This window comes from Oncorhynchus nerka, linkage group LG8, assembly GCF_034236695.1.
Source record: "Oncorhynchus nerka isolate Pitt River linkage group LG8, Oner_Uvic_2.0, whole genome shotgun sequence".
NCBI lineage: Eukaryota > Metazoa > Chordata > Actinopteri > Salmoniformes > Salmonidae > Oncorhynchus > Oncorhynchus nerka.
The window spans coordinates 71,182,766-71,200,770 of NC_088403.1; the positions used below are offsets into that span (position 1 = coordinate 71,182,766).

Genomic DNA, 18,005 nt, shown 5'->3' on the forward strand with positions numbered 1-18,005 from the left:
ATTACCAACAAGGGTGGCAGATAGATTGGTCAGTGTAGTGGGATTATAGATGAGGGGACACAGGTTAACTGGTCAGTCTAGTGGGATTATAGATGAGGGGACACAGGTTAACTGGTCAGTGTAGTGGGATTATAGATGAGGGGACACAGGTTAACTGGTCAGTCTAGTGGGATTATAGATGAGGGTACACAGGTTAACTGGTCAGTCTAGTGGGATTATAGATGAGGGGACACAGGTTAACTGGTCAGTGTAGTGGGATTATAGATGAGGGGACACAGGTTAACTGGTCAGTGTAGTGGGATTATAGATGAGGGGACACAGGTTAACTGGTCAGTCTAGTGGGATTATAGATGAGGGGATATAGATAGATGATGGATAAAGTATTTAAAACATTAGATGTCAGTGAGATGTTCTCACTTTCAAATACATTTATGCTGTAATCACCCAATATAAAACACATTTTATCTTCATTATTAATCAAACCCAAGGTTAATGCAAGGAATCAATGAAAATACCCAGAGTCGGGTGGCCGATAGATGCATCCAACTACCGCTTTTTGACCACCAACAAATGAACACGAGGGAATTTCTATGGAGAGATTCAACATCAATGTTATCAAGAGTAAATCCACGGTCCTCTCTCACAAAGAATTGAAAACATTTTCTGAACAAATATAGACCCTCCTCCTCCTCCTCCCACTCTTGATGTTCTCCAGTGGCGAACGGCATTATAAGGAGACACGTCATAAAGATTGTCTCTTCAGGCAACCAGGTTTCTGAAAAGGGCAACAATGGGAACTCATTCATGGCTGAGAGAAAACAGATACTGAAGGTGGTTGTTTGTGATTTTTAGGAAGACTGTGAACATCCAAATGAAAGGTAGAAAATAATCTTGTCTTGCGATTAGATCCACTGTCGTACGTGTTGTTAATCTGCTTAACATTATAGTAATCACAAGTGATAGATTTACATTTAACATTTAAGTCATTTAGCAGACGCTCTTATCCAGAGCGACTTACAAATTGGTGCGTTCACCTTAAGACATCCAGTGGAACAGCCACTTTACAATAGTGCATGTTTATGTTATAGATGTTTTAATCTGGATCAACACAATCATTATATTTATTGTTCGCTTCATTCATATCTAGTGGGTTAAAGACCATGTTATCAGGGTTGATATCCTTGGATTCATTCATATCTAGTGGGTTAAAGACCATGTTATCAGGGTTGATATCCTTGGATTCATTAATATCTAGTGGGTTAAAGACCATGTTATCAGGGTTGATATCCTTGGATTCATTAATATCTAGTGGGTTAAAGACCATGTTATCAGGGTTGATATCCTTGGTTTCATTAATATCTAGTGGGTTAAAGACCATGTTATCAGGGTTGATATCCTTGGATTCATTAATATCTAGTGGGTTAAAGACCATGTTATCAGGGTTGATATCTTGCCCAATTTAAAGAGATACACAGTCTGAGTGGAACAGAAACAAGTGTATGCCTCACATGTCCAATACAACCATACATTGGTGTTCGTTTCATCAATAGGGGTGCACTTCCTATAGAAGGCACATTGACACAGTCCACCGAACACCACTGAAGACTTCAGAGGGTTAAGGCAATGTGTGGTAATGGTCATGAGGTGAAACACAGAAACACACCTTCCTATAGAAGGCACATTGACACAGTCCACCGAACACCACTGAAGACTTCAGAGGGTCAAGACAATGTGTGGTAATGGTGGTGGTAGAAGGCACATTGGTCTGAAGACTTGAGGGTGACAATGTGTGGTAATGGTCAGAAACACACTTCTTCAATTAGTTGTGGCAGCAGTTCCTTTTTTTTAATGGAGATTTTAGTTCCCTTCAGGCACTTGGCTCTCCTGAGAATTTCATCAATATCTTTGAACCAGTTTCATCACTATAGATCTTTATTTTATTTATTTAACCTTTATATAACGAAGCAAGTCAGTTAAGATCAAATTCTTCTTTACAATGACGACCTAACCAAAAGGCAAAAGGCCTCCGCGGGGACGGGGGCCTGGGATTAAAAATGAAAGGACAAAACACACATCACGACAAGAGAGACCTAAATCTGGGCATCGGGAAGAAAAACACATTTCTATGCGCCCTCTACATCTCGATGAGTTTAGCGTCTAGTTTGCTCTGCCAGGAGTTTCTTGGCCTTGAGTTCTGTGTCATACCAAGTTTCAGTCTTTATGTCCTCAATTCCATCGATTAAAATGTTATTGCTCCTTTTTTGGTTTTCAATGTAGTCTCCTTTGGAAGAGTGCTTGTCAAGTGTTGTTTGGAAAATTGTGAAATTATCAGACATGGTTTTGAATGCAGTCAACTCTAACCCTACATATCAATAACTCTAACTCCCTAACCTACATACAGTGCATTTGGAAAGTATTCAGACCCCTTGACATTTTCCACATTTTGTTACGTTACAGCCTTATTCTGAAATGGATTACATAAATACAAATCCTCAGCAATATACAAACAATACCCCATAATGACATCACAATACACCATAATGACATCACAATACCTCATAATGACATCACAATACCCCATAATGACATCACAATACACCATAATGACATCACAATACCTCATAATGACATCACAATACCCCATAATGACAATACCCCACAATGACATCACAATACACCATAATGACATCACAATACCCCATAATGACATCACAATACTCCATAATGACATCACAATACACCATAATGACATCACAATACCCCATAATGACATCACAATACCCCATAATGACATCACAATACCCCATAATGACGAAGCGAAAACATTTTTATTTTTATAAAAAATAAAAACAGAAGTACCTTATGTAAATAAGTATTCAGACTCTTTGCTGAGACTCTAAATTGAGCTCAGCTGCATCCTGTTTCCATTGATCATCCTTGAGATGTTTCTACAACTTGGTTGGAGTCCACCTGTGGTAAATTCAACTGATTGGACATGATTTGGAAAGGCACACACCTGTCTATATAAGGTCCCACAGTTGACAGTGCATGTCAGAGCAAAAACCAAGCCATGAGGTCGAAGGAATTGTCTGTAGAGCTCCGAGACAGGATTGTGTCGAGGCACAGATCTGGGGAAGGGGACCAAAAAAATGTCTGTAGCATTGAAGGTCCCCAAGAACACAGTGGCCTCCATCATTCTTAAATGGAAGAAGTTTGGAACAAGACTCTTCCTAGAGCTGGTCGCCCGGCCAAACTGAGCAATCAGGGGAGAAGGGCCTTGGTCAGGGAGGTGACCAAGAACCCAATGGTCACTCTGACAGAGCTCTAAAGTTCCTCTGTGGAGATGGGAGAACCTTCCAGAAGGACAACAATCTCTGCAGCACTCCACCAATCAGGCCTTTATGGTAGTGGCCAAACAGTAAAAGGCACATGACACCCCACTTGGAGTTAGCCAAAAGGCACCTAAAAGACTCTCAGATGATGAGAAACAAGATTCTCTGGTCTGATGAAACCAAGATGGAACTCTTTGGCCTGAATGCCAAGCATCACGTCTGGAGGAAACAAGGCACCATCCCTATGGTGAAGCATGGTGGTGGCAGCATCATGCTGTGGGGATGTTTTTCAGCTGCAGGGACTGGGAGCCTAGTCAGGATCGAGGGAAAGATGAACGGAGCAAAGTACAGAGATCCTTGATGAAAACCTGCTCCAGAGCGCTCAGGACCTCAGACTGGGGTGTAGGTTCACCTTCCAACAGGACAACGACCCTAAGCACAAGAGCCCGGACTTGAACCCGATCGAACATCTCTGGAGAGACCTGAAAATAGCTGTGCAGCGACGCTCCCCATCCAACCTGACAGAGCTTGAGAGGATCTGCAGAGAAGAATGGGAGAAACTCCCCAAATACAGGTGTGCCAAGCTTGTAGCGTCATACCTAAGATGCTTCAACAAAGTACTGAGTAAAGGGTCTGAATACTGATGTAAATGTGATATTTCCATTTAAATTGTTTATATTTTTTGTAAAAATGTCCAAAAACATGGTTTTGCTTTCTCATTATGGGGTATTGTCATTATGGGGTATTGTGATGTCATTATGGGGTATTGTCATTATGGGGTATTGTGATGTCATTATGGGGTATTGTGTGTAGATTGATGAGGGGGTCTATTTAATCCATTTTAGAACAAGGCTGTAAACGTAACAAAATGGGGGAAAAGTCAAGGGGTCTGAATACTTTCTGAATGCACTGTATGTATGTTAGTGTACACGCATGTTTGTTTACATGTATGTTAGTGTACACGTATGTTTGTTTACATTTATGTTAGTGTACACGTATGTTTGTTTACATGTATGTTAGTGTACACGTATGTTTGTTTACATGTATGTTAGTGTACACGTATGTTTGTTTACACTTGTTTATATGTATGCTTTACATGCAGTTTCACATTTCAGCCCTGTTGGCCCCTAGAACATATCAGCCCTGTTGGTCCCTAGAACATATCAGCCCTGTTGGTCCCTAGAACATATCAGCCCTGTTGGTCCCTAGAACATATCAGCCCTGTTGGTCCCTAGAACATATCAGCCCTGTTGGACCCTAGAACATATCAGCCCTGTTGGACCCTAGAACATATCAGCCCTGTTGGACCCTAGAACATATCAGCCCTGTTGGTCCCTAGAACATATCAGCCCTGTTGGACATATCAGCCCTGTTGGTCCTAGAACATATCAGCCCTGTTGGTCCCTAGAACATATCAGCCCTGTTGGTCCCTAGAACATATCAGCCCTGTTGGTCCCTAGAACATATCAGCCCTGTTGGTCCCTAGAACATATCAGCCCTGTTGGTCCCTAGAACATATCAGCCCTGTTGGTCCCTAGAACATATCAGCCCTGTTGGTCCCTAGAACATATCAGCCCTGTTGGTCCCTATAACATATCAGCCCTGTTGGTCCCTAGAACATATCAGCCCTGTTGGCCCCTAGAACATATCAGCCCTGTTGGTCCCTAGAACATATCAGCCCTGTTGGTCCCTAGAACATATCAGCCCTGTTGGCCCCTAGAACATATCAGCCCTGTTGGTCCCTAGAACATATCAGCCCTGTTGGTCCCTAGAACATATCAGCCCTGTTGGTCCCTAGAACATATCAGCCCTGTTGGCGCCTAGAACATATCAGCCCTGTTGGCGCCTAGAACGTATCAGCCCTGTTGGTCCCTAGAACATATCAGCCCTGTTGGTCCCTAGAACATATCAGCCCTGTTGGTCCCTAGAACATATCAGCCCTGTTGGACCCTAGAACATATCAACCCTGTTGGACATATCAGCCCTGTTGGTCCCTAGAACATATCAGCCCTGTTGGTCCCTAGAACATATCAGCCCTGTTGGCCCCTAGAACATATCAGCCCTGTTGGTCCCTAGAAAATATCAGCCCTGTTGGTCCCTAGAACATATCAGCCCTGTTGGTCCCTAGAACATATCAGCCCTGTTGGACCCTAGAACATATCAGCCCTGTTGGTCCTAGAACATATCAGCCCTGTTGGTCCCTAGAACATATCAGCCCTGTTGGTCCCTAGAACATATCAGCCCTGTTGGTCCCTAGAACATATCAGCCCTGTTGGACCCTAGAACATATCAGCCCTGTTGGACATATCAGCCCTATTGGTCCCTAGAACATATCAGCCCTGTTGGTCCCTAGAACATATCAGCCCTGTTGGTCCCTAGAACATATCAGCCCTGTTGGTCCCTAGAACATATCAGCCCTGTTGGCCCCTAGAACATATCAGCCCTGTTGGTCCCTAGAACATATCAGCCCTGTTGGTCCCTAGAACATATCAGCCCTGTTGGACCCTAGAACATATCAGCCCTGTTGGTCCCTAGAACATATCAGCCCTGTTGGTCCCTAGAACATATCAGCCCTGTTGGTCCCTAGAACATATCAGCCCTGTTGGTCCCTAGAACATATCAGCCCTGTTGGCCCCTAGAACATATCAGCCCTGTTGGTCCCTAGAACATATCAGCCCTGTTGGTCCCTAGAACATATCAGCCCTGTTGGTCCCTAGAACATATCAGCCCTGTTGGACCCTAGAACATATCAGCCCTGTTGGTCCCTAGAACATATCAGCCCTGTTGGTCCCTAGAACATATCAGCCCTGTTGGCCCCTAGAACATATCAGCCCTGTTGGTCCCTAGAACATATCAGCCCTGTTGGTCCCTAGAACATATCAGCCCTGTTGGTCCCTAGAACATATCAGCCCTGTTGGTCCCTAGAACATATCAGCCCTGTTGGTCCCTAGAACATATCAGCCCTGTTGGACCCTAGAACATATCAGCCCTGTTGGACATATCAGCCCTGTTGGTCCCTAGAACATATCAGCCCTGTTGGCCCCTAGAACATATCAGCCCTGTTGGTCCCTAGAACATATCAGCCCTGTTGGTCCCTAGAGCATATCAGCCCTGTTGGTCCCTAGAACATATCAGCCCTGTTGGTCCCTAGAACATATCAGCCCTGTTGGTCCCTAGAACATATCAGCCCTGTTGGTCCCTAGAACACATCAGCCCTGTTGGTCCCTGGGGAATATCAGATCCTGGTCTGAATCTCCAGAACATCATCAGCCTCTTCTGGTTACCATATCAGAAAAACACCATGGTGAGCCCTAGAACAAATAAATAAGGTTAGAACATATCACCCTGTTGGTCCCTACAGCATATCAGCCCTGTTGGTCCCTAGAGCATACAGCCCACACACACACAGAACATGTCACCCAGTGTTGGTCCCAGAACATATTTCTGTTGACAGTCCTAGGACACATAGCAGGAATTGGTCTGGGCTCAGAGTGGAGGGGGGATTAAGAAAGTCAATCTCCACACCACACCCATCACCACCGACACTGAAAACTGGGACAGTCCGAACTAGAGGGGAGAGAGATGATACATGTTGACTGAGGTGTAACTGTTTCTATAAGGGGAGAGATGATACATGTTGACTGAGATGTAACTGTTTCTATGAGGAAGCGCACACATGTTGACTGATGTGACTGTTTCTATGGGCATAGATGAACCAAGTTGACTGGTGTAACTGTTTCTATAAGGGGAGAGATGAACATGTTGACACAGATGTAACTGTTTCTATAAGGGAGAGAGATGATACATGTTGACTGAGATGTAACTGTTTCTTTAAGGGGAGAGAGATGATACATGTTGACTGAGATGTAACTGTTTCTATAAGGGAGAGAGATGATACATGTTGACTGAGATGTGACTGTTTCTATAAGGGAGAGAGATGATACATGTTGACTGAGGTGTAACTGTTTCTATAAGGGAGAGAGATGATACATGTTGACTGAGATGTGACTGTTTCTATAAGGAGAGAGATGATGATACATGTTGACTGAGGTGTAACTGTTTCTATAAGGGGAGAGAGATGATACATGTTGACTGAGATGTAACTGTTTCTATAAGGGGAGAGAGATGATACATGTTGACTGAGTGTAACTGTTTCTATAAGGGGAGAGAGATGATACATGTTGACTGAGGTGTGACTGTTTCTATAAGGGGAGAGAGATGATACATGTTGACTGAGATGTGACTGTTTCTTTAAGGGGAGAGAGATGATACATGTTGACTGAGATGTAACTGTTTCTATAAGGGGAGAGAGATGATACATGTTGACTGAGATGTGACTGTTTCTATAAGGGGAGAGAGATGATACATGTTGACTGAAGTGTAACTGTTTCTATGAGGGAGAGATGATACATGTTGACTGAGATGTAACTGTTTCTATAAGGAGAGAGAGATGATACATGTTGACTGAGATGTGACTGTTTCTTTAAGGGAGAGAGATGATACATGTTGACTGAGATGTAACTGTTTCTATAAGGGAGAGAGATGATACATGTTGACTGAGATGTAACTGTTTCTATAAGGGGAGAGAGATGATACATGTTGACTGAGATGTAACTGTTTCTATAAGGGAGAGAGATGATACATGTTGACTGAGATGTGACTGTTTCTTTAAGGGAGAGAGATGATACATGTTGACTGAGATGTAACTGTTTCTATAAGGGAGAGAGATGATACATGTTGACTGAGATGTGACTGTTTCTTTAAGGGGAGAGAGATGATACATGTTGACTGAGATGTAACTGTTTCTTTAAGGGGAGAGAGATGATACATGTTGACTGAGATGTAACTGTTTCTATAAGGGGAGAGAGATGATACATGTTGACTGAGATGTAACTGTTTCTATAAGGGGAGAGAGATGATACATGTTGACTGAGATGTAACTGTTTCTATAAGGGGAGAGAGATGATACATGTTGACTGAGATGTGACTGTTTCTTTAAGGGGAGAGAGATGATACATGTTGACTGAGATGTAACTGTTTCTATAAGGGGAGAGAGATGATACATGTTGACTGAGATGTGACTGTTTCTTTAAGGGGAGAGAGATGATACATGCTGACTGAGATGTGACTGTTTCTTTAAGGGGAGAGAGATGATACATTTTGACTGAGAGTGACCATTTCCTCAGGAAGGAGAAATCTCGTCAGGGTGCCTGTAGATCTAACGGAGGAGTATGTAGGTAGAGGTTGAGAGACAGGGTGAGGGAGGGAGGGGGTGTCAGTGGGTCTATGCTGGGGGGTGTCCTCTCTCCCCCTGTATGGAGGGCTAACTAAGTGACTCACCTTTCTGGGGCAATGTGAAGTAAGGTAGAGGAGCGAGAGAGGGAGGGAGGAGTCTCGGGGGGCTAGTGGGTCGATTCTGGGCAGTGGCCTCTCCTCCCCTGAGCTCAGCCCACACCTCCCGATTCGCCCCCTGCCCTCCCCCCGACACCTCCAGGCGGAACCGATCTCTCCTTCCCCAGTGGCGGGGGGACACATCTTGGTGACGCACCACTCTGTGGGGAGAAAGAGGAAGTCAGGTCAGAGGACAGGAAGTCTCAGGTTGTGTCCAAAATGGCACCTTATTTCCTTTTAGAGCCCTACATTCCCTGGTCAACAGTACTGCCCTATAAAGGCCCTGGTCAACAGTACTGTCCTATAAAGGCCCTGGTCAATGGTACTGCCCTATAAAGGCCCTGGTCAACAGTACTGCCCTATAAAGGCCCTGGTCAACAGTACTGCCCTATAAAGGCCCTGGTCAACAGTCCTGCCCTATAAAGGCCCTGGTCAACAGTACTGCCCTATAAAGTCAACAGTACTGCACTATAAAGGCCCTGGTTAGCAGTACTGCCCTATAAAGGCCCTGGTCAACAGTACTGCCCTGTAAAGGCCCTGGTCAACAGTACTGCCCTGTAAAGGCCCTGGTCAACAGTACTGCCCTATAAAGGCCCTGGTCAACAGTACTGCCCTTAAAGGCCCTGGTCAACAGTACTGCACTATAAAGGCCCTGGTCAACAGTACTGCCCTATAAAGGCCCTGGTCAACAGTACTGCCCTATAAAGGCCCTGGTCAACAGTACTGCACTATAAAGGCCCTGGTCAACAGTACTGCCCTATAAAGGCCCTGGTCAACAGTACTGCCCTATAAAGGCCCTGGTCAACAGTACTGCCCTATAAAGGCCCTGGTCAACAGTACTGCCCTGTAAAGGCCCTGGTCAACAGTACTGCACTATAAAGGCCCTGGTCAACAGTACTGCCCTATAAAGGCCCTGGTCAACAGTACTGCCCTATAAAGGCCCTGATCAACAGTACTGCACTATAAAGGCCCTGGTCAACAATACTGCCCTATAAAGGCCCTGGTCAACAGTACTGCACTATAAAGGCCCTGGTCAACAGTACTGCCCTATAAAGGCCCTGGTCAACAGTACTGCCCTATAAAGGCCCTGGTCAACAGTACTGCCCTGTAAAGGCCCTGGTTAACAGTACTGCACTACAAAGGGCCTGGTCAACAGTACTGCCCTGTAAAGGCCCTGGTCAACAGTACTGCACTATAAAGGCCCTGGTCAACAGTACTGCCCTGTAAAGGCCCTGGTTAACAGTACTGCACTACAAAGGCCCTGGTCAACAGTACTGCCCTGTAAAGGCCCTGGTCAACAGTACTGCCCTATAAACAGTACTGCCCTATAAAGGCCCTGGTCAACAGTACTACTATGCCCTGGTCAACAGTACTGCCCTATGGCCCTGGTCAACAGTACTGCCCTATAAAGGCCCTGGTCAACAGTACTGCCCTGTAAAGGCCCTGGTCAACAGTACTGCACTATAAAGGCCCTGGTCAACAGTACTGCCCTATAAAGGCCCTGGTCAACAGTACTGCACTGTAAAGGCCCTGGTTAACAGTACTGCACTACAAAGGCCCTGGTCAACAGTACTGCCCTGTAAAGGCCCTGGTCAACAGTACTGCCCTATAAACAGTACTGCCCTATAAAGGCCCTGGTCAACAGTACTGCCCTATAAAGGCCCTGGTCAACAGTACTGCCCTATAAAGGCCCTGGTCAACAGTACTGCCATATAAAGGCCCTGGTCAACAGTACTGCCCTATAAACAGTACTGCCCTATAAAGGCCCTGGTTAACAGTACTGCCCTGTAAAGGCCCTGGTCAACAGTACTGCCCTATAAACAGTACTGCCCTATAAAGGCCCTGGTCAACAGTACTGCCCTGTAAAGGCCCTGGTCAACAGTACTACACTATAAAGGCCCTGGTCAACAGTACTGCCCTATAAAGGCCCTGGTCAACAGTACTGCCCTGTAAAGGCCCTGGTTAACAGTACTGCACTACAAAGGCCCTGGTCAACAGTACTGCCCTGTAAAGGCCCTGGTCAACAGTACTGCCCTATAAAGGCCCTGGTCAACAGTACTGCCCTATAAAGGCCCTGGTCAACAGTACTGCCCTGTAAAGGCCCTGGTCAACAGTACTGCACTATAAAGGCCCTGGTCAACAGTACTGCCCTATAAAGGCCCTGGTCAACAGTACTGCCCTATAAAGGCCCTGGTCAACAGTACTGCCCTGTAAAGGCCCTGGTCAACAGTACTGCCCTATAAAGGCCCTGGTCAACAGTACTGCCCTATAAAGGCCCTGGTCAACAGTACTGCCCTATAAAGGCCCTGGTCAACAGTACTGCCCTGTAAAGGCCCTGGTCAACAGTACTGCACTATAAAGGCCCTGGTCAACAGTACTGCCCTATAAAGGCCCTGGTCAACAGTACTGCCCTATAAAGGCCCTGATCAACAGTACTGCACTATAAAGGCCCTGGTCAACAGTACTGCCCTATAAAGGCCCTGGTCAACAGTACTGCACTATAAAGGCCCTGGTCAACAGTACTGCCCTATAAAGGCCCTGGTCAACAGTACTGCCCTATAAAGGCCCTGGTCAACAGTACTGCCCTATAAAGGCCCTGGTCAACAGTACTGCCCTGTAAAGGCCCTGGTTAACAGTACTGCACTACAAAGGGCCTGGTCAACAGTACTGCCCTGTAAAGGCCCTGGTCAACAGTACTGCACTATAAAGGCCCTGGTCAACAGTACTGCCCTATAAAGGCCCTGGTCAACAGTACTGCCCTGTAAAGGCCCTGGTTAACAGTACTGCACTACAAAGGCCCTGGTCAACAGTACTGCCCTGTAAAGGCCCTGGTCAACAGTACTGCCCTATAAACAGTACTGCCCTATAAAGGCCCTGGTCAACAGTACTGCACTATAAAGGCCCTGGTCAACAGTACTGCCCTATAAAGGCCCTGGTCAACAGTACTGCCCTATAAAGGCCCTGGTCAACAGTACTGCCCTGTAAAGGCCCTGGTTAACAGTACTGCACTACAAAGGGCCTGGTCAACAGTACTGCCCTGTAAAGGCCCTGGTCAACAGTACTGCACTATAAAGGCCCTGGTCAACAGTACTGCCCTATAAAGGCCCTGGTCAACAGTACTGCACTGTAAAGGCCCTGGTTAACAGTACTGCACTACAAAGGCCCTGGTCAACAGTACTGCCCTGTAAAGGCCCTGGTCAACAGTACTGCCCTATAAACATAACTGCCCTATAAAGGCCCTGGTCAACAGTACTGCCCTATAAAGGCCCTGGTCAACAGTACTGCCCTATAAAGGCCCTGGTCAACAGTACTGCCATATAAAGGCCCTGGTCAACAGTACTGCCCTATAAACAGTACTGCCCTATAAAGGCCCTGGTTAACAGTACTGCCCTGTAAAGGCCCTGGTCAACAGTACTGCCCTATAAACAGTACTGCCCTATAAAGGCCCTGGTCAACAGTACTGCCCTGTAAAGGCCCTGGTCAACAGTACTGCACTATAAAGGCCCTGGTCAACAGTACTGCCCTATAAAGGCCCTGGTCAACAGTACTGCCCTGTAAAGGCCCTGGTTAACAGTACTGCACTACAAAGGCCCTGGTCAACAGTACTGCCCTGTAAAGGCCCTGGTCAACAGTACTGCCCTATAAAGGCCCTGGTCAACAGTACTGCCCTATAAAGGCCCTGGTCAACAGTACTGCCCTATAAAGGCCCTGGTCAACAGTACTGCCCTATAAACGCCCTGGTCAACAGTACTGCCCTATAAAGGCCCTGGTCAACAGTACTGCCCTATAAAGGCCCTGGTCAACAGTACTGCCCTATAAACAGTACTGCCCTATAAAGGCCCTGGTCAACAGTACTGCCCTATAAAGGCCCTGGTCAACAGTACTGCCCTATAAAGGCCCTGGTCAACAGTACTGCCCTATAAAGGCCCTGGTCAACAGTACTGCCCTATAAAGGCCCTGGTCAACAGTACTGCCCTATAAAGGCCCTGGTTAACAGTACTGCCCTATAAAGGCCCTGGTCAACAGTACTGCCCTATAAAGGCCCTAGTCAACAGTACTGCCCTATAAAGGCCCTGGTCAACAGTACTGCCCTATAAAAGCCCTGGTCAACAGTACTGCTCTATAAAGGCCCTGGTCAACAGTACTGCCCTATAAAGTCCCTGGTCAACAGTACTGCCCTATAAAGGCCCTGGTCAACAGTACTGCACTATAAAGGCCCTGGTTAGCAGTACTGCCCTATAAAGGCCCTGGTCAACAGTACTGCCCTATAAAGGCCCTGGTCAACAGTACTGCACTATAAAGGCCCTGGTTAGCAGTACTGCCCTATAAAGGCCCTGGTCAACAGTACTGCCCTATAAAGGCCCTGGTCAACAGTACTGCCCTATAAAGGCCCTGGTCAACAGTACTGCACTATAAAGGCCCTGGTCAACAGTACTGCCCTGTAAAGGCCCTGGTCAACAGTACTGCACTACAAAGGCCCTGGTCAACAGTACTGCCCTGTAAAGGCCCTGGTCAACAGTACTGCACTATAAAGGCCCTGGTCAACAGTACTGCCCTATAAAGGCCCTGGTCAACAGTACTGCCCTGTAAAGGCCCTGGTTAACAGTACTGCACTACAAAGGCCCTGGTCAACAGTACTGCCCTGTAAAGGCCCTGGTCAACAGTACTGCCCTATAAACAGTACTGCCCTATAAAGGCCCTGGTCAACAGTACTGCCCTATAAAGGCCCTGGTCAACAGTACTGCCCTATAAAGGCCCTGGTCAACAGTACTGCCCTATAAAGGCCCTGGTCAACAGTACTTCCCTATAAAGGCCCTGGTCAACAGTACTGCCCTATAAACAGTACTGCCCTATAAAGGCCCCGGTTAACAGTACTGCCCTGTAAAGGCTCTGGTCAACAGTACTGCCCTATAAACAGTACTGCCCTATAAAGGCCCTGGTCAACAGTACTGCCCTATAAAGGCCCTGGTCAACAGTACTGCCCTATAAAGGCCCTGGTCAACAGTACTGCCCTATAAAGGCCCTGGTCAACAGTACTGCCCTATAAAGGCCAGGGAATAGGGCGTCATTTCAACTCTCTGCTATTCCAAATAAAGCCAATAACAACTTATAAAGGCTTTATAGAGCCGTCATAAGCACTACATACAGTGTGTTGTATTTGGATTATGCTTAATGATACTCACAGGTCAACACAGGACTTGGCTCTGACACTGCCCTCTGCCTCCACCACTGAATACAGAGATGGGGCTGTACACAACACTATAGAGAGAGATGTCAGAGGTTAGAGGTCAGGGGTTAAAGGTCAACACAGGACTTGGCTCTGACACTGCCCTCTGCCTCCACCACTGAATACAGAGATGGGGCTGTACACAACACTATAGAGAGAGATGTCAGAGGTTAGAGGTCAGGGGTTAAAGGTCAACACAGGACTTGGCTCTGACACTGCCCTCTGCCTCCACCACTGAATACAGAGATGGGGTTGTACACAACACTATAGAGAGAGATGTCAGAGGTTAGAGGTCAGGGGTTAAAGGTCGACGCAGGACTTGGCTCTCAGGCTGCTCTCTGCCTCCACCACTGAATACAGAGATGGGGCTGTACAAAACACTATAGAGAGAGATGTCAGAGGTTAGAGGTCAGGGGTTAAAGGTCGACGCAGGACTTGGCTCTCAGGCTGCCCTCTGCCTCCACCACTGAATACAGAGATGGGGCTGTACACAACACTATAGAGAGAGATGTCAGAGGTTAGAGGTTAAAGGTCGACGCAGGACTTGGCTCTCAGGCTGCTCTCTGCCTCCACCACTGAATACAGAGATGGGGCTGTACACAACACTATAGAGAGAGATGTCAGAGGTTAGAGGTCAGGGGTTAAAGGTCAACACAGGACTTGGCTCTGACACTGCCCTCTGCCTCCACCACTGAATACAGAGATGGGGCTGTACACAACACTATAGAGAGAGATGTCAGAGGTTAGAGGTCAGGGGTTAAAGGTCAACACAGGACTTGGCTCTGACACTGCCCTCTGCCTCCACCACTGAATACAGAGATGGGGCTGTACACAACACTATAGAGAGAGATGTCAGAGGTTAGAGGTCAGGGGTTAAAGGTCGACGCAGGACTTGGCTCTCAGGCTGCTCTCTGCCTCCACCACTGAATACAGAGATGGGGCTGTACAAAACACTATAGAGAGAGATGTCAGAGGTTAGAGGTCAGGGGTTAAAGGTCGACGCAGGACTTGGCTCTCAGGCTGCCCTCTGCCTCCACCACTGAATACAGAGATGGGGCTGTACACAACACTATAGAGAGAGATGTCAGAGGTTAGAGGTTAAAGGTCGACGCAGGACTTGGCTCTCAGGCTGCTCTCTGCCTCCACCACTGAATACAGAGATGGGGCTGTACACAACACTATAGAGAGAGATGTCAGAGGTTAGAGGTCAGGGGTTAAAGGTCAACACAGGACTTGGCTCTCAGGCTGCTCTCTGCCTCCACCATAGAATACAGAGATGGGGCTGTACACAACACTATAGAGAGAGATGTCAGAGGTTAGAGGTCAGGGGTTAAAGGTCAACACAGGACTTGGCTCTCAGGCTGCTCTCTGCCTCCACCATAGAATACAGAGATGGGGCTGTACACAACACTATAGAGAGAGATGTCAGAGGTTAGAGGTCAGGGGTTAAAGGTCAACACAGGACTTGGCTCTCAGGCTGCTCTCTGCCTCCACCACTGAATACAGAGATGTTCACAACAGGTCAGAGGTTGGAGGTCAGAGGTAGGTATGGTTCTTACTCTTGAATCTGATGGTGAAGGTGTAAGGGTTGTAGAGAGTCAGGACTCTCCTGTGGGAACTCCTCTGATCAGAGTAGAACACCAGTTCAGATGGAAACAGGAAGATAGGAAGAGGGCTGGGAGGAGACGGGGGAGGAGATGGGAAGGCAGGGTCATCTCTCTCAGCCTTCCGCTTTACCACCCCAACCTCAGCCCCGCTCTCCTGCCCTTTCATTGGCTGCTGCTGCATGACGACGGGTCCTTAGTCATGATCTGATTGGCTCATAAACGGAGTGGCTGTGACGTTACAACAGCGACATCTGTCGGTCAGGGGGAGACGGTGCAGGAGGAGAGATCGCTTTCGGTTATTGAAAATTACAGTAATTTCATCTGGAATTCATTTTAGATAAGGTTACTCGTCTGAGAGGTTTAAAAACAGGGCTTTATTTCAGATAACGTTATTCCTCATCTCTTTGTGATTCCTGCAGATGGATGTGGACTTCGTTTCCGCATCTATATTCCGTCGTCATGCTGTTTGTTATTCCTCCATCTCACAGTTAGCTAATGTTACTTGGTTGCCATCTGTGTGTCTAGTTAATTAAAACAATGTATCCACACCGACTGGCTTCACCAAGTTATCCCGAACGCTACAACAAAACTTCTGTCTGTAGCTATAAGGTAACGTTACGTTAATAACAGGCTGCAGATAGCGAGCTTAACGAAGATCTCTGCGCACAAAACATGCCATAAATAGGCTAACAAAAAAACACCCTGACCTGTTATAGTAATTATCACTACTGTATAGACGGTTAAAACATACACAAGTACAGTAAAGTAGAGATCGTTCACCAATGTACCTCTCTCCTATCTTTCTGTGCAGGTTCTACTTCAGAACCCGCCCTTTGAAATGCACCAATGAAGGAAGCGTACTAAGTCAATGCTGCCGTTTCATTGGTAATTTCTCGTGTCCATCTGAGTGTTTTTCCGTGTTTACATTTTGTGCAGTGACAGCGCCAACGCCCGCCTTTCCTGTCCACTGATTGGTTTGCCTGGAGAGGCGTGATACGCTGAACGGCCTGTCGTAGAGTTCAAGTATGGGTAACTGCATTACAGTAACTAAGATACCGTTTTAAAGCGGCATACAGGTCTACTCTGACTTACTTTACAACTGTTATTGTTCTATTTACATATGAATACATATTTCCAAATGACAAACGTCTTAGGATTGTATATCTATATCTTTCCTTTTTTTGGACCTCTTGGTTTTTTATGATCATCTTTCATATAGAATAGTAGATACCCCTTTATATTGTTTATTATTATTTTGTATTTATTTATTTTTCTTTCTCAGAATAGACCCTGATTATTCTCTCTTACTATTGAGAACACTTGGTTTGGTCTTGATCATCATTTTCTGTTGAGTTAAAAAAAAAAAAAAAAAAAAAAAAAAACGGATAACAACTAGCTCAGAGTTGATGATATGAGCTATTTTCACTTCAGGTTGACTTAAATGGTGGAGATCTCGTTTCCTTATCGATTACGTTCACTTCTCCTGCGTTTTTGACTCATCCTACAGTTTATACGTTTATATAATCTTTGTTGTTTAGTCTTTGTCTATAGTGTCTCTTAATGCTAGAGGGTGTTGTCTGTCTTTGTCTATAGTTTCTCTTAATGCTAGAGGGTGTTGTCTGTCTTTGTCTATAGTTTCTCTTAATGCTAGAGGGTGTTGTCTTTGTCTATAGTTTCTCTTAACGCTAGAGGGTGTTGTGTTGTCTGTCTATAGTGTATCTTAAAGCTAGAGGGTGTTGTGTTGTCTGTCTATAGTGTATCTTAAAGCTAGAGGGTGTTGTGTTGTCTTTGTCTATAGTTTCTCTTAAAGCTAGAGGGTGTTGTGTTGTCTTTGTCTATAGTTTCTCTTAATGCTAGAGGGTGTTGTCTTTGTCTATAGTTTCTCTTAATGCTAGAGGGTGTTGTCTTTGTCTATAGTTTCTCTTAATGCTAGAGGGTGTTGTGTTGTCTTTGTCTATAGTTTCTCTTAAAGCTAGAGGGTGTTGTCTTTGTCTATAGTGTCTCTTAATGCTAGAGGGTGTTGTCTTTGTCTATAGTTTCTCTTAATGCTAGAGGGTGTTGTGTTGTCTGTCTATAGTGTCTCTTAATGCTAGAGGGTGTTGTCTTTGTCTATAGTGTCTCTTAATGCTAGAGGGTGTTGTGTTGTCTTTGTCTATAGTTTCTCTTAAAGCTAGAGGGTGTTGTCTTTGTCTATAGTGTCTCTTAATGCTAGAGGGTGTTGTCTTTGTCTATAGTGTCTTTTAATGCTAGAGGGTGTTGTGTTGTCTGTCTATAGTTTCTCTTAATGCTAGAGAGTGTTGTCTTTGTCTATAGTGTCTTTTAATGCTAGAGGGTGTTGTGTTGTCTGTCTATAGTGTCTCTTAATGCTAGAGGGTGTTGTGTTGTCTTTGTCTATAGTTTCTCTTAATGCTAGAGGGTGTTGTCTTTGTCTATAGTTTCTCTTAAAGC

General features: G+C 45.8%; 1 protein-coding gene and 1 long non-coding RNA gene across 2 annotated transcripts; both read right to left on the bottom strand.

Annotated features, from left to right (window-relative positions):
* Nucleotides 1-397: 397 nt before the first annotated feature.
* On the bottom strand, nt 398-4,677 carry LOC135572994 (uncharacterized). The gene is made up of 2 exons (XR_010464609.1): nt 1,812-4,677; nt 398-1,663 (listed from the first exon to the last, which is right to left on the bottom strand). It is a non-coding gene; the product is annotated as an uncharacterized LOC135572994 (long non-coding RNA).
* Nucleotides 4,678-8,533: 3,856 nt separating this feature from the next.
* On the bottom strand, nt 8,534-16,377 carry LOC135572737 (motile sperm domain-containing protein 1-like). Its single transcript, XM_065021172.1, has 4 exons — nt 15,510-16,377; nt 13,907-13,982; nt 8,673-8,884; nt 8,534-8,550 (listed from the first exon to the last, which is right to left on the bottom strand). Exons 1-4 carry the CDS (start codon nt 15,736-15,738, stop codon nt 8,534-8,536), a joined length of 534 nt encoding a protein of 177 aa, XP_064877244.1. The 5' UTR covers nt 15,739-16,377.
* Nucleotides 16,378-18,005: the final 1,628 nt, after the last annotated feature.

Excerpts from the sequence above, each read along its gene's own strand:
- LOC135572737 (XM_065021172.1), bottom strand. The coding sequence starts at position 15,738 with ATGCAGCAGCAGCCAATGAAAGGGCAGGAGAGCGGGGCTGAGGTTGGG. Across the intron at positions 13,983-15,509 it reads CTTCACCATCAGATTCAAGA|TGTTGTGTACAGCCCCATCT; the intron begins GTAAGAACCATA and ends CTCTCTCTATAG. Across the intron at positions 8,885-13,906 it reads GCCAAGTCCTGTGTTGACCT|AGTGGTGCGTCACCAAGATG; the intron begins GTGAGTATCATT and ends TTCTCCCCACAG.